Consider the following 17,466-nt stretch of genomic DNA (forward strand, 5'->3'; position numbering starts at 1 on the left):
GACAACTCTGCGTAATGTTCCGGAGCGCCGTCACCCAAAGAGTTTCTCTCTGGGATTTGGGAGCGGTCCATTCCATCCCAAGGGGAACACGCCATTTCCACAGCGGTGTCAGAACCGGCGCCCTTGGGGGTGGGGGAGCGGAAGAGGAAGCCGGCTGGATTGCGGCTCGCTGCAACTGGAGAAATACGGAAGGGGAAACGGCTCGGGCACCGTTGCCGCTGGGGAAATTCAGAAGCGGCGCAGACTTTAAAGGGTGAGATCCAGGCTCATTCCGGTCTCATCACAGAACTCTGGGTCTGGGTGGAACTTCTAGAGCTCTGACCAAAATGGAGATGAAAAACTAGGGGGGATGGTGGAGTTGGGGGGTCGTGGGGAGACCCTCACAGTCCCATTGGGAAGAACTTTCATCCCTCCATCTCCCACTAGGGGAAGCAATAGCACAACTCTTACCATTCGGTGGATAAAAGACAGCATACTCTTCCATTCCAAGTTTTCCTACGAAAGAAAACACAAAGCTTTCACTAGGCCTAAATTAAATTTATCCTTCTAAATTAATTACTAGGAAATGGAATTTTCTAAGTGCCTATATTTAAGGGCCAGCTTCAATCAAGTGGCCTCAAAATAGCTTTAAATGTTAAATCTTTTTACTGAAGATCTTGAGACACCAGTTCCTCTGATATGATTCATTTCAAAGTGAAGCTCAGGTTACTGAGACTCGCTTAGAGAAGCAACGTGGCGTAGTGGAAAGTGCATGGGCCTGGGAGTCAGAAGGTCACGGGTTCTAACTTCGGCTCTGCCACTTGTCTGCCATGTGACCTTGGGCAAGTCACTTCACTCCTCTGTGCCTCAATCATCTCATCTGTAAAATGGAGATTGAGATTGTGAGCCCCACGTGGGACAGGCACTGTGTCCAACCCAAAGCTTAGTACAGTGTCTAGCACAGAGTAAGAGCTTATCAAATACCCTAAGTATTATGATTATTATTGTTATTAGTTCTTTCACAACCTGTGTTTTCACTCTATGTTTTGAATTGAATCCTGCTGGGGAATGAGGGGACATTGAGGAGCAGTGTGGCCTAGTGGAAAGAGCCCGGACCTGGGAGTCAAAGGATATGTGGATTCTAATCCCACTTCACCATTTGCCTGCTGTGTGACCTTGGGCAAGTCACTTCATTTCTCTGGGCCTCAGTTTCCTTATCTGTTAAATGGGGATTCAATGCCTGGTCTCCCTCCTACTTAGACTATGAGTCCCTTGTGGGACAGAGACTGTGTCTGACCTGATTAACTTGTATCTACCTCAGTGCTTAGAACTCTAAGCGTCTAAGAAAAATCAAAAATATTATTCATTCAACAAGACACTCCTATCTGGAGGGGAAATGAGCTTCCGGTGGGCAAGGATCATGTCTACCAACCCCAATGTATTGTACTCTCCCATGCACATAGTACAGTGTTCTGCCTACAGTAAGCACTCAATAAATACCAACAACTGATAGCGGAAGAAAGGTCTCTGCGCCTGCGGATGGTTCTGACCTAGGCACGTGGACTGTCAGTTTCTCTCACTGCAGGGGTCAGAAGGGGTCAGAACCCCCATGTTACAGGAGAGCTGTATGTGCTTGGTGGGGGCTGGAAACAGACGATTGTTCAGTTTCTTTCAGGACACACTTGGGGACACGTATCATTCGATCAATCGCATTTATTGAGTGCTTACTGTGTGGACAGCACTGTCCTAAGCCCTTAGGAAAGCACAATACAACAATAAACAGTGACATTCCCTGCCATATAGTGACAGTCTCCCATTAGGAACACACACCTACTATAAAAGCATGATTAAAATGAATTTAAAATGCAGAGGGCACGACGATGCCTTTCTGACTGGGCTGCACTGGTTTTAAGAGGAGTTCTCTATTTCGATGCCAATATTAGTTTATATTCTCCAGTAGGAGACCGATCAAGTTACTCTGGCTGGAAATTCAGAAGTGCACTATTTCCTGACCTGCCCCAACAGAAGGACCTATAGAACAGGCTGCCTAGTGATTCGGTCTCACTGCGCACTGGCTCATCGTGCCGCAAGAGGTAGGCCCGGTTTGGAAGTAAACCATGAAGCAGCGTAGAAATAACAGATGACTCCCCCTCCCCCTCCCACCCCGTCCCTCATGATAAGGCACACCAGAGGATCTTGGAAGTGAAATGCCACCCAGAGGGATACAGGCAGCTCTATCATGTAGAAACGATTTATCATTAGCTTTGCAGCTTGAAATAGTCGACCTGTGGCCACTTCCCGGGCTTTGGCCCGCGGCCTCAGCCTCCGGGGTCACGTTACTGCTTCTCATCCCACCCCTTGCGGGGCACTTCTATAGCTGTCGGGTCACCCAGCTGCCGGGGCGGCACAGAGTCCTGGTCGAGCTCCTCAATCTGGGCTCAGTGGGGGCTTGGACCGCACCTCAAAAGTGGGGAAATAAATACCTCTGGCTTTCCTTGGGCCTAAGGAAGCTCAGGCGAGCCAGTCGGATTATGAAAGGGGCTGCACCCCTGGCAGACATGGCAGTCCCCACCACAGTACATGCTGGAGCTGTGAGCAGAAGCCTGTCAGGGAACTCTGTACCCTGGCTGACAGGCAGAGTGGCGATATCAACCCGCTGGCCCTCCGTGGAACCACCGTTTGAGGCTTGAGAATTGCGGTGGCATTTCAAGACAGCCAATTCTGGCACCCCCTGGCTCCCTCTTGCCTCGGTTCCCACCTGCTGTCTATCTTTAGGGGGCAGGGAAGGGGAAATGCGGGAAAGGAACACAGAGGGCTCTTGCTAGTACTCAGAGAAAGACTGTGGCTCCTCACCGTCCAGACAGTGAACGGCACCGCCACCCTCGTCCCTGGGGGCCTTATGGTAACTTGGCCAGGGGGGTCATCACTGCTCCTCACCCCACCAAAGTTGGCTCAGATGGAAGCCTTGGAGAACTTGGAATCCAAGAAATCGATTTCTTGGACTGCTCCTCTGAAGAGCGAATTTAAGCATCCCTTACTCCGGCTTCCGACTGTTACTCTTCGATGATGAAAGCATAAAGTGAAATGTGTACTTTTAACTCTTAAACATTTCAGAAATCTTGGCAATCCATGGTTTGGGATTTACATTTCACATATCAAACAGTTCCAGAGCCGATAAATGCGCTCTCACATCTAAAGCGGCACTCAAGATACTCTGAATGGGCCTAAGGATTTTGCTCTTTAGATGTTCTGTTTTGTGGTCTGTCTCTCCCTTTTAGACGGCGAGCCCATTGTTCGGCAGGGATCGTCTCTATCCGTTGCCGAATTGTACATTCCAAGCGTTTAGTACAGTGCTCTGCACATAGTAATCGCTCAATAAGTACAATTGAATGAATTAATTCTACTTCACTGGTGAGCACTGTGGTTCCATTAGGACTTCTGACTCTGAGTTTAAGTCTGAGAAGGCCGATTCAGATTACAGATCCACTCTTCCAACCTATCACCAAAACAAACATGCTAGCCCTCTGAAATCCAAATTTCACAAACCCTTTCCCTAAAGCTGAATTTTCCAGCCAAACCCCAATGGTGTCCACATATCTCCAGAAGAAAGACTTCAAAAAAATGCACCCTTAACGAGAGAGCACCCCGCTTCACGAGATCATTTCTTACCTTTTATGTACGATTTGGGCGGGGAAGCGCTGTTGTACGCAAAATGATCCAAAACGGATGTGTCCCGGGAGAAACAAAGTAACACCTGCGTGACACGGGAAAGAATAGTTCACTGTAAGGGCAAACATCAACAGGCTGCCCATCGACTTCATTCACTCTTCGCGGGCCGATGTTGGGGTTTAACGGACCCGAGCGGGAATTCTTAATGCAATTTGGGTAGAGTCGCCGGGCGGTGTTCAATACAGGCACTGCCATCTCCTGGACACCTTGCACTCTTGCATTTGCTGTTGGTGAAGACGAGCCTGTTGCGGAGGAGGCAGAAGGAAATGGGAACATCCCTCCCTCTCGGGCCCCTGCAAGAAAGCAGGCTGTGCAGGCCAGCTCGGGGTAGAGTGGCAAAACCTCCTCCCCATTAAGGGTCGGCGGTCCTGTCTTTGGAAACCCACTCTGCGGTGGGAGGAGAGCCGACCGTGGGGGTCCGCATGGACACGGGATCTACGTGGGCTGATCATTTTCGAAACTCAGGGGGCCCCCAGAAGGTCCTTTCGGTCGACGGGTATACTTCTAGGGAAGAAGGGTGGGCCTGGATTAGGCGGAATTTCAACCACAGAAGTCACCATCTGAGAAGCAACGTGGCTTAGTGGAAAGAGCGTGGGCTTGGGAGTCAGAGATCGTGGGTTCGAATCCTGACTCTGCCACTGTCAGCTGCGGGACTTTGGGCAAGTCACTTAACTTCTCTGTGCCTCAATTACCTCATCTGCAAAATGGGGATTAAAACTGTGAGCCCCACGTGGCACAACCTGATCACCTTGTATCTACCCCAGCGCTTAGAACAGTGGTTGGCACTCAGTAAGCACTTAACAAATACCATCATCATTATTATTGCACATTACAAGCGCTTAGTACAGTGCTCTGCACATAGTAAGCGCTCAAAAAATACTATTGAATGAATGAATATTACTACCATCTAACTTAAAACTGGCCTAGGTCTATCTGGATAGGTTGCATTTACCACTCTTTTATGGTATCTGTTATGCGCTTACTCTGTGCCAGGCACCATACTAGGAACTGGGGTAGATACGACATAATCAGGTTGGACACAGACCATGTCCTACATGGGGCTCACAATCTTAATCCCCATTTTACAGATGAGGTAACTGAGGCAGAGAAGTGACTTGTCCAATCACACAGGAGACAAGTGAAGGCCATTCCTTAATACTTTCTTTCCCATTATGTTCTAACTCATATCTTCCATACTGTGTGTTTTTTTCAGTATTAAGGGACATTCTTCCAACAACATACAGTGTTGGAGAAGCAGTGTAGCCCAGTGGAGAGAGCAGGGGCCTGGGAGTCAGAAGAACCTGGGTTCTAACCCTGGCTCTGCCAATTGCTTGCTGTGTGACCCTGGGCAAGTCACTTAACTTCTCTGTGCCTCATTTTCCTCAGCTATAAAATGGGTATACCTGTTCTTCCTCCTAGACTGTGAGCCTCATGTGGGACAGGAACTGCGTCCGACCTAAATAACTTGTACCTGCTCCATACTTAGAACAATGTTTGACACATAATAAACACAAATACCACTTTTAAAAAAACAAAACAAACCAACAAAAAAAACACAGAGAGGTCTGAATAGACCCCCAGTGCAGTGTGAGAAGAAATGTACGTGATGATGTACACACTGTACCTCAAGTTTTCTTCAGCACGAATTCTGTCATGACAGGAGAACAGGCTGTATTCCAATCTGAGATCATTATGGCTTCATTACACATTTCTTTAATTTTTGGGGGTGGGGGTGGGTGGGAAGGGAGGGCTGCGATGAAGAAGGGAACTAATTCAAGCAAGCTAGCTGGAGTAATTCTTTTTCATTATCACTTACTAAGTGAAAATCGCCCTCTGATGGAGGAGAGGTCATTTGAAGCAATGGTTTTCTTTACCTCTAAAAGCCCTCCTGAAGGGCAGTAAAGAAGTTTGCTGGGAAGACAGGCAGTGCCATTAATGCAGCAGAACTGCACGACGCTGATTCTACGATGAAAAAAATGTGTTTTTCACTCATGCTTTTTTTCAGTTTCCTGAAAAGTTATAAGGTGGGCGTTTGAGCAGAAACTTTTTACGGATTGCGGGGCAAGGAGACAAGTGAAAATAGGACTGGGTATTGCAAACAACAAACGTGATAGATAGCTTGGCCCTGTTGCACTGTAGTTCTCCAGTTGCTTACTACAGTGTTCTGCATACAGAAGCACTCAATAAATACCAGTGACTGAGTGATCGACTGACTGAAGGGACAGTCTTTGTGAGGGCAAAGGTGGCCAAGACTTAATTCAGCCATGAGCCTTTTCAGCTAAAAACATAGCCATAGGTGCATTTCACCATCAGTGGTATCTTCTCTGAATATAAAGGACGGTGTTTGAGAGAAAGGACTGACGCTCTCTGTTTCTGACTCAAGCAGTCACTTCAACAAGTCTGAAAGTACATTTGCCAAATACTTATTCGCTACCTTCTGAACCTACGAACGGCTTTGGGTTGGGAGGCTTAATTCTGTTATGTATGAAACTATTTCTCAAGAATAAACATAGAAGATGAACGGCTTATCGTAAACAAATTATTTAAATATTGTTACAGGGGAAATTACGAGCTAGTCTATATTGCCAAACATGCTAGCTATTCACCCTGCTCTCGGTAGAGAGGGGATGTTAAAAGCCAGCACAGGCATAGTGAGGCATAAGAAAAGTAAACAAACCTAGAGTAAAGATGCTGTGTTCTTTTCTAAAAAGAAGGGCCCAGTTTTCAGAAAGAGAATCGTTAATATGACAGTACACTGCTAGGAGAAAAAATTTCATCACAAGCCAATTCCTCAGTGAGTAACAGAATGTAACAGTCAACCCTCCTCAGTCATGTGTCTTTGTCTAGAACTTGACAGAAGAACTTGGAATCGTGTTCCTGAGGATGCAAGTCTGTCTGGGCAGAAGGTAATAAGGTGCAGGAAGAAATCACCACGCACTGGGCATGATTGGACTGTAAGCCTATCACTGGGGAGGGATTGTCTCTATCTGTTGCCCATTTGTACATTTCAAGCGCTTAGTACAGTGCTCTGCACATAGTAAGCACTCAATAAATACTATTGAATGAATATAGCACTAGTCACAGGGGATGGCCAATAGTCTTCTCTAATGCAGGGTTCTTCAAGACCACCTCCGCGTTAGAGGACAACTGGCTGGCCTGAAAAGGTTAAGCCTCTTCAGTCTAAAAAGACAAAACCCTGGCTGAGGCCCCCCAAAACCTTGAATGTTGTGGGCAGGGCAAACACAAGATTACTGTTCGCCAAATTCATGGGGGGTGAGGGCTAGGGAAGGGGAAGGAGACACCCAGTGTGAAGCTTAAAGACAGAAAGTTCAAGACAAACCAAAGGAAACATCACTTCCCAGTAATTGTAATCATATTCAAAATAAAAACAGAGCCATTGATGGGGTGGGCTAATGGTCCATCCAGCCTGATATTCTGACACCGACAGTGGCAAGAGGATACCTTAAATGAACCCTTTGTACTGTTTGATGGTTACCTTCTTAGACATCTAGTCTCATGACTATAAATCAACCATCAAACATGGAATTCATTACTAAAGGAGTCTGCCCAGGCAGAATATACATTCAAGAAGGACATAAATACATCTATGGTAATCGTGCTGAAATACATTACTAATGGAACACATACAGACGACAAGAATATTTAGAAGGTTCATAAAGGGTCAAGGTTCTATGTTAGAGAAGCTGATGAAGAGAAGACAGGTTGAGGAGGACGACTCTCATTCTGTTCCTCCAAGAGTCTTTAGAGCCTCCATCAGAGTTAGAACACTGGGCTAACCCACTGTAAGGTCCTTGAGGGCAGAGAACATGTCTACCAACTCAACTGTACTGAACTCTCCTAAATGGTTGGTACATTTATGTACATATCTGTAATTTCATATATTTATATTAATGTCTGTCTCCCCCTCTGGACTGTAAGCTGGTTGTGAGGAAGGAACGTGTCCATTAAATGGTTACATTGTTCTCTCCCAAGCTCTTAGTACAGTGCCCTGCACATAGGAAGCACTCAATAAATATGACTCCTCGATACACAGTAACCACTCAGTAAATACGAATGATTGGTTGATCAGCATACTGTGACATTTTGTTTATTTTTAGTCACATATGAAAGTGATATTGACTCCAAACCAAGGAAGAAATACATTGACATTAACGGGAGAAAACACAGGCGTGGCTGCTGGCTAACTCTATTCCCCCGATTAGACTGTAAACCCGTCAATGGGGAGGGATTGTCTCTATCTGTTGCCGAATTGTATATTCCAAGCGCTTAGTACAGTGCTCTGCACATAGTAAGTGCTCAATAAATACTATTGAATTGAATGAATGAACAACACTTTAATCCCCATTAAAAAGGATTCATTTAAAAGAGACTAAAGATACAATCTCAATCTCTCTCTCTCTCTCCTCTTCCCACAGTGCTGCACCTCTGGTCCCAGAACTGTAATACTCCAAGAGCAATCTCTATGGTTCTAATATCATGGTTGAGGGAAAAACTGACAGGTGAGCAAGGCAATAGCTTGACATGCAGTTAACTGCACAGCCTATAGAAAGACATGGAGATTTTTTAATTCCACTCAATACAATGAAGATCTCAAATGAGATCTTTCCGCAACCACCTATTGGCGAGTGGGGATGAGCACCCTACCTACATTTCAACTATGACAAAGCTTATGCATTTTGCCCAGGGTATAACTAAGGCAACCACTTCCTTAATTTTCATTCCCAATTATGAATAAAAAAAGAAAAAGAATCATCTTTTCAGACCATTAACAGATTAGCAGACTGGGAACTCCTATCTGAGATAAATGATTTCAATTTCACATAAAAAAATAATAGGAATATATTGAAATAACCAAGGCAGTAGATTTTTTTTATCCTCCAAGGTTCAAAATTGCCTTAAGATAAATTCAACTATGAACAGAACCTTCAAATCTGAATTTATTTTAAGGGATTATGTCTTTTTCTGAGCTGTTACAAAGACGGTTTCACTGGAGAAACCATCACCTAATTGATTTAGAAACTGTTTTTAGGTAAAATTTTTAACTGTTGAACTTTTCAGTGATCCTGCACCAAGTAGCACTGGATCTTGGAAACACTCATATCTGTACCTTCCTCAAAGATCCTCATTTGGCTTCATCTACTATCATTAAAAAAAAAAAAGCCCACCCTAACAGCTGGGACTAATTTACATCTAATCAAGTAAAAATTGCTGTGTGGATTCTGCATTTCCTCCATGACATTTCTGTTGACATTGCAATCAAATACAAATTAGTAAATCTGTATGTAGAATCTACTTCCATTTTATAAGGAAAAAAACCAGTAATCTAGTATATTCCGTGTCAATTGGTTCATTTCCCATTTAGGATAAAATGACAGTTTGTCAGTAACGATAAAAAAGACCCGAGGGTAATCAAACAGTAACGATGGTGCTTTAAACTGTTTAAGGCATCAGACTATTATTATCCAGTTCTCTTCAACAGCACATGTTCAAACAGAAATGCTCTTTCTCCAAGAACTCTTTCTGGGATAACAAATTGTACCACTGAGCCTTGACATTCAGCTTAATACCGCCTTACCTCTTAAAATTCTTTTCCATCTACCTACCAGTTCTATTTTAAAAGACAAAATAAATAGCCATGAACTCTTCTGCTTGGAGCTGGTGTTCCTCCAAATGATTCATTTCCAAGGGGCACAAAAGAATTGTATTCCAATGTGGGAACATTTTACTCCATAATTGATAAAAGAATCGATTCTACAATCTGATGGGCTTGTGGGGTGTCCCTTTAGTAACCAGAAGTAACAGACATATGTCAAGTGTGATGGACCCATAATGCTGTAGGGCTCGATGACATCCCACCGAACGTTCGTGGAAATCCGCTGAACCTAAAGCCTGTTCCCGTGGTGGGCAGAAAGGGGAAGGGGAGAAGGGAGGGGGTGTCTCAGATCCCCGCCCTTGTCCCAGAGCCGCTGCCTTGACCTCCAGGTCCCTGGAGAAACGGGAGCTGCTACGGAGCCATGAGAGTCAGAGACAGGAGCCGAGGAGGGGAGAGATTGGACACTTAATATCCAGGAAGGCAGCTGGTGCTGTGTCAATTATCCAATCATAGTATTTATTGAGCAGCTACTGTCTGCAGCGGACCGTGTTAAGCAAAATGCGGGGGGGGGGGGGGGGGGGGGGGGGGGGGGGGGGGGGGGGGGGGGGAGGCGCGTACAAAAGAGTTATCAGGAAGTTACCAGGAGTTACCAGGTGCTGAATCCATATCGACAGGGGTGAGACTCACTGAAATCCGGCCTGTCTGATAAAAAGCCGAACGAATGGCCTCTCTAAAGGCTTGTTTTATCAAAAATCTCACTCTCGCTACAGACCCATTTCATCATGGAGTGCAATTAATAGAAGAAATCCATATCGTCCCCTCTTTCCACCACGTATACACTTACCTGGTATAAATAATCTTCAAATACGAAATAGTAATCATCATTGCTGGCCGTCAGCTTAACATCCTATAAATGTAGAAATAAAGTAGTTAAATAACAGTAGTGATATTTTTTGTGGGCATTATACTTGGAAAATAATTTTGGTGTTGAGATTTCATTTACCTTGGTACTTCTTAGGCAAGTTCGGTTTGTGGGTGGATTACATTTCATTACTACTACATATTATGTAGTAGAATTACTTTTACATACAAAGAAATCTGAATATGTAATTTGGTTTCTGAATTCTTCCTCCTAGCAGCTCTTTCTTTCCATAAACCATGATTATTTTTAAATTTACCTATGTTTTTCTGAACTCTAATTGCCTTAGAGGTAATGTAGAATTCTGATGCAATCTCACCAGGGTTGAGAACCAAACCATTCTCACCTAGGAGGACATGTTTTCTCATATGCAGTCCTTCATAGAGCTGGTTTTTCCCCTCTCTTATCATATTACATACTTCAGTAATTATTCGTTCATTCAATAGTATTTATTGAGCGCTTACTATGTGCAGAGCACTGTACTAAGCGCTTGGAATGTACAAATCGGTAACAGATAGAGACAGTCCCTGCCCTTTGACGGGCTTACAGTCTAATCGGGGGAGACAGACAGAAAAAAACAATAGCAATAAATAGAATCAAGGGGATGAACATCTCATTAAAACAACAGTAATTAGAACACTTTACAGTGCTTTCAGAGGATGTTTTGGACGATCATTTGCTTAGAGGTGTATAAACATCTTTACTCGCGGCAAGTCTCAAATCTTATCAGTGCCAGTATGCATCATTCTCCATAAATATCCAAATCAGACTACAAGCCCAGCAGACAGCAATTCTCAATCAGGCCCAACATGGAAGACACAGGGGTTCAGCCTTCTGATTCTGGGTTTGTTGTGGGCAGATAATGTGTCTGTTATTCCCCAGTGCTTAGTACAGTGTTCTGCACACACTGCATATTCAATCATATTTATTGAGCGCTTACTGTGTTCAATAAAAATACAATTTACTGACTGATGGGGTGAGCCAAGTAGAATTTCTGGAGTGCTACCATTTTCTAAAACAGCATGACTGGCAAATACTCTCCCTAACCTCTGTCTTAGTGCCATGGACTTTGCGGTTGCCCGAGAAGTACTTAAAAGGGTGATAAATGAAGCACAAATAAATATCCTCCATTTAAACAAGCTACTCACCTTGTAAATTAAGCTATCTACCAGAAGGTCATGCTGAATGACATTGGACTTGAGTTGCTCATAATATAAAATGTCCTAAAACGAAAGAAGTACCATTTTTAAATTGAAATGATTACACTTGAAAATGAGAGTCTAGTCTTAGCAGCTATTTTGATTGTAAAATTACAGACTTTTACAATTTATGAATTATGAGAATGAGCAAATTAGCACTCACCTCTTCCAACACACCATAAAAGCTTCATTTAAAGCTGTATGTTCCATAATGAGAGTGGATTTCCCCCGATCATTCTACTATCTTTTAACTAATTATAGTTTTGTTTATTTCTCCAGCATTTTCCTGGCGTTACTTCCTTAGGGTGATTTCTTTTAGAACAAAAATCTGGCTAAAAGACTATAATTAAAAATTAATTTCCATTGCTGCCAAGATGCAGAACAAGCAGGTTTTCTCTAAGATGTGCCAAAGGCACACTGAATTAAAGAACTGACAGAAGGCTTTTTCAAAATAAAATATTAAGATTTTTGAAATGCTGACAAACAAGCTACAGCTTTCATTTAGAAGAGGAAAAGAAAGCAAACATGGAATAATCGAAAATCCGTCTTCTATTGTTTTTATTGTATTTGTTTAGTGTTTATTATGTGCTAGGCACTGTGCCAAGTGCTGGGGTAGGTACTAGCTTATCAGGTGGGATACAGTCCATGACCCACATGGGACTCACAGTCTTAATCCCCATTTTACAGATGAGGGAACTGAGGCACAGAGAAGTGACTTGCCCAGGGTCACATAGCAGATGACTGGTGGAGGAGTCATGATCAGAACCCAGTCCTTCTGACTCCTAGGCTCATGCTCTATCCACTAGGCAGCACTGCTTCTACCTGCTCATTTTGCTCTTACTTGGACAGGGAGATGAAGACATCCCCCACCAAATAATTTTCATATTAAATGCCACTTTAAAAATAATTCTACATACCATATATAAAACATTTTAAAATGTTGGTATGGCAAGGAAGAGATTACTGAAATCCCATTAAAAACTTCTTTTGGAAGGACTGTGAAGTAAACTACAAATTATAATTTGGGAGGAATTCAACATTTTTGGCTTGACCCTAACCATAACTCCCCAAATTAAAAAATATTTATTGTTAACAGCCATCTATAAACCTCAGAAAAACACTGCACAGATGGGCAGCAGTGTGACCAAGTGGAAAGAAGATGTGATGGGGACATGGGTTCAGGACACAGCTTGGCCACTGGCCTGCTGTGAGAATTTGTGCAAGTCACAAAAACCTCTCTATACCTGAGTTTCCTCATATATAAAATGGGAATAAGAGGAGCAGTGTGGCCTAGGGGAAAGAGCATGGACCAGGGGGTCCAAGGACGTGGATTCTAATCCTAGCTCTGCCACTTGCCTGCTCGGTGACCTTGGGCAAGCCACTTAACTTCTCTGGGCCTCAGTTTCCTCAACTATAAAATGGCCATTAACTGCTTGTTTTCCCTCCTATTTGGACTGTGCGCCCCATCCAGAACAAGAATAGGGATTTGTGTCCGACCTGATTAACTTGTACCTACCCCAACACACAGAACATTGCTTGACTTATAATAAGTGCTTAATAAGATAATAACAATAATGATTACAGTGATAATAATAATAATAACAATAATAATCTGTCCTCCCCTCACCATGGTGGATAAGGCCAAGGAGGTGTTTTTTAGGAACCTCCCTGGAAAACATCTGTTCCCCTTTCATCACTTTTTTTTCTTTTCTTTTATCTCTCCTAAGATAACAGTGAATTCACTAAAATGTCCAAAGCCTTTCTACCTCTTCACACACATTTATGTTAAAAGTGTGTCGGGATAGGCATCCCTAAAAAGATAATTCTTTAAGATACAAAAAAACTAATAAAATTCCTGGCTTCTAGAATTCCCATCTGGATTTTATACAGGTGGCCCAAGTATAAATATACAGGAGTGAAAAGTAAAGTGTCCCCTCTTAATGAGAAATTTGCTGGACGAGTATTAGGAAAATTAATGAGTATGAGGACAATCGACAATGAGATGAAGAAACGCAACAAACTCTCTAAAGGGAAATACATAACAGAGAACTAAATTCAATCTCCTATCCAGACTAAGTAGAAAATTAAATACGACTAAGAAAAACCACTCAGGATGCCGACAGAAAGAAAAAGCAATCTGATAAAAACAAAAGGCTTGAGACTGGGGGTTGTTGAGAACCCAACGGAAGACGGAACAGAAGGACAAATAGTTTATAAACCACTGACTGCTGACGGTGCAGTAACTCTGTGGTCAGCTCCAAGGGACAAACATGTTCTGGAATATGGAATTCCCACATTAGTTCATTTGGTTGGGTCATAGATCCATTGACAGGAATAGGCCTTGGGTCATAGATCCATGACAGGAATAGGCCAACATTTAATTTTCCAAGGCAACTTTCTTCCAGGCCATCATCTCTTCTATATATTTAAATATGCTGGTTCAGTCAGCACAGACCAATATTCTTTTCTAATCCCGCTCTGTTATTTGCCTGCTGTGTGACCTTGGACAAGTCACTTACCTGCTCTATGGCTCAGTTTCCTCATCTATAAAATGGGGATTCAATGCCTGTTCCTCCTCCTACTTAGACTCTGAGTCTCATATGGGACAGGGACATATCCAACCCAATTATCCTGGTTGTCCTACCACTTAGTATAGTGCGATGTACACAGTAACCGCTTAGCAAAAACCATAGTTCTCACTGTTATTCTACAGATGGGTCCTAGTGAACACGTTTATCAGTTTATCCACCTGGCACTTCCAGTACTCAGTATAATTAAAATGGCCATTTCTATGCTTGTAGAAATGGACTGGAAAGTCAAAAATTTGACCAAATTCCCTATCTGTATTTTTTTCTCATAAAATCGCATAAACCTCCCAAAATTGATCGCCTTAGATGAGAAGCTGAGCGGTCTGATGGATAGAACACGGGCCTGGGCATTAGAAGGGCTCCGCCACTTATCTGTTGGGTGACCTTGGGCAAGTCACTTCACTTCTTTGTGCTTCAGTTTATTGCATCTGTAAAATGGGGATTAAGACTGTGAGCCCCACGTGTGACATGGAGAGTGTTCAACTTGATTAGCTTGTATCTACTGCAGCACCTAGTACAATGTCTGGCACATATTAAGCACACAAATACCATTTTAAAAAAAAAGTGGCCCGCTGGAGGGATTGCCCTGCCTGAGGGCAGATTTTGTGGCTGTATTTGGCCAGTCAGGACTGAGAGGTCCCAGTTCTGGTCCCAGGAGTAAGGTTGTCAGCCCTCCTGAGCTCCATCTAGTTCCATCCCCGGATTTGGTGGTTTGTTACTATCACTTGATACTATTTATCAAGCACTTACTGTGAGCAGAGCGCTGGACTCGGCATTTGGGAGAGTACACGGTAGCACAGTTAATAGACACTTTCTCTGCTTAGAGTAATAATAATTGTGGTATTTGTCAAGTGCTTACTATGTGCCAAACAATGCACCAAGCATTGGGATACAAGATAATCAAGTACCACTTGGGGCTCACGGTCTAAGTAGGAGGGAGATGGGTATTGAATCTCTATTTTTGCAGATGAGGGAACTGAGGCACAGAGAAGTTAAGTGACTTGCCCAAGGTCACACAGAAAGTACATGGCAGAGCCAGGATTAGAACCCCCTGTCCTCTGACTCCCAGGACAAGCCTCTTTCCAATGGGCTATGTTGCTTCTCAAGGAATTTACTGTCTACAGGAGGAGCTCACTTCTGTATTGGGGCTGGCTGGAAATGGCTTCCACTAATCGGAACAGGGTAGGGAAGGAAGGAGGAGGAGATCTCCAGGACAATCGCTCCTGTCCTGTTGCCAAGGATCAGAAATTGGGCCCCCAGAAGCCTTTCAGTTGAGGGGCTCGCCCCCAGGAGAGGGGTGTGGCCACTCTCACATTTCCACATTGTCAACTGGTAGCAGGGCGAGGGTTATCAGAGGAGAGTTTGGGCTGGGGACTGAAATGGTCAATTTAAGAAAATTTCTTCTTCAGGCTCAACAAGGCACGGAGGCTGGGAGTACTCATAAACCCAATATGTCAAAATCAAACTTCCAAGGAGAGTGGTCCGAGAAAATTCAGGATAAATAATGATGGGTAAGATGGCTGCAGACCACAGACGTGGTCCAGGGATTTTAGAATCCCTGCACACCATGGGCATAAGAAGATAAAGAGAATTTTTAAACAGTAACTACGTATCTCTCTCTCTCTTTCTCGCTCTCTCTCTCACACACACACACACACAAAGTCTGCTGGATCAAATCTAAAGATAAACTATATGTTCAAAATATTCACTAATGAAAACAAATCCAAAGAATCAGATTTAGAGTACTGCTTCAGTTAAATAAAACATAAATTTTAGCCATCAAACATGAGTTATGAAAAATATTAAACATTGCTAAAATATTTTTTAGAATGTGAAAATGCAATTGTACATATGCTTATATGAAACACGTTTAAATTTTAATTGCTTTCCCTGACTGTCCATAAAATGGCTTGTAAATTATGAGGTTTTCTAAAACTTTCCATTTTTCTTCTAAATACAAGGAAGATTTGTAGAAGTCATAAGTATGTGAACTAGGCTTTTCACCAGTCACAACAATCTTTAATATTAAGCCCCATTACACAAGGAGTATTTTCCCATCTCAGTGAAGACACTATTCGGCCCGAGACACGGAACTGAATATGTGCTGCACTTCTGGTTTTCTTTCTTCAAGGATATTTAAGATCCTTTTTTTTTCCATCACCTATCTGAATCTCAGAGGAAAAAAATGAATCCATGGAAGGACTATCCTCATAGACATTTCCAAATAATTAATCTCTAGTGCTGTTGTCACTAAAAATAGAAAATTTTCCTTTGACATATTTCTGTATGTCCTTGGGTTATGGTTGAAGTGAAACAAACTTGAAATTTTTCCCACAAGTACAGGGCAAACATCTCTTGCTGAATTGTACTTTCCAAGCTCTTCATACAGTGCTCAATAAATACGATTGAGTGAATGAGTGAATTTTCATCGTTTTATATGGCACCCAATTATGAGCACACGTAGAGTATTTCATTTTAATTGCTCTTCTAAACAATAATTTGTTATAATTGCATTTGCAATGCTTCTTTGGTTTTAAATTAATAATAAAAGCTGCCCTTCAAGACCAGTGCTAGGAAGCTAATAAATATTTTAATAAAAAGCAAATCATTAAAATTCTAATCTGGGGGCAGTATGCTACTATAAACAAATCCATCTTTGAAATGAGTGCTGAGAGTCCCATGATGTCGTATACATTAGGTATAAATTATAATGGGGCTTTTACAAAGTCTGCTCTTAACAATAAAAGGCAGAGAGTACTTTCGTAGTTCACAGTGTAATTTTTCCATATAGTGTGCTTAATGAAAATGAGTTGTAGGGGAAATAAGGAAAGCAAAGCTGAAATAAAACTGTCAAATCTTTTCACCATATGTTTCTGCAAACATACATCACCTTGAGAGTCTAATAAAATGTAATGACCTACTTAAAACCAAATAAAATGAACCAGAATTTTAGGATTCAATATTTAGTACAAAGTGCAGCCTCCAGTAGGCATATTTCATCATAACCAAGGTTTCCTGTTAGAGAGCATCACTGGGGAAGGGGAAAGAAGCAAAAGAGCATTTACCAGGGAGATGAATTCAACTTACAACGTGGTACCCGAGAAGAGTTGAATTCATTTCATCAAGGAGCAGTTCACTGAAGAGTCAAATCACCAGAGGACTAAGGAGACTGAGCTGTGTCTGTCCTGGCAATGATGCTCTGGGTATGTTCTCAGGGGTAAGGAGGAGGGGAGCTTCCAGAGTTGCCATTTTCTTGGGGTGGGAGGGAGGGAAGAGAGGAGCGGGTATTTGTTTAGTACCTTCTATGTTCCAGGCCCTGTATTAAGTGCTGGGGAAGATGCAAGCTAATCAAGGGGGACACAGTCCATGCCTTTCATGGTATCTCACAGTCTTAATCCCCATTTGAGATAGGAGGTAATAGGCACAGAGAAGTGAAGT

At 42.8% G+C, this 17,466-nt stretch overlaps 1 protein-coding gene across 1 annotated transcript in view; it reads right to left on the reverse strand.

Annotated features, from left to right (window-relative positions):
* TBC1D19 (TBC1 domain family member 19) overlaps positions 1–17,466 on the reverse strand; it is a 67,542-nt gene that overhangs the window by 18,758 nt on the left and 31,318 nt on the right. The window contains exons 12-15 of the mRNA XM_029046601.2: positions 11,390–11,464; positions 10,167–10,229; positions 3,649–3,733; positions 451–495 (exon numbers count right to left, since the gene is read on the reverse strand). Of these exons, the coding sequence (XP_028902434.1) occupies positions 451–495; positions 3,649–3,733; positions 10,167–10,229; positions 11,390–11,464 (268 nt within the window). The remainder of the gene's footprint in view (positions 1–450; positions 496–3,648; positions 3,734–10,166; positions 10,230–11,389; positions 11,465–17,466) is intronic.

Source organism: Ornithorhynchus anatinus, chromosome 18 (assembly GCF_004115215.2).
Source record: "Ornithorhynchus anatinus isolate Pmale09 chromosome 18, mOrnAna1.pri.v4, whole genome shotgun sequence".
Lineage (NCBI taxonomy): Eukaryota > Metazoa > Chordata > Mammalia > Monotremata > Ornithorhynchidae > Ornithorhynchus > Ornithorhynchus anatinus.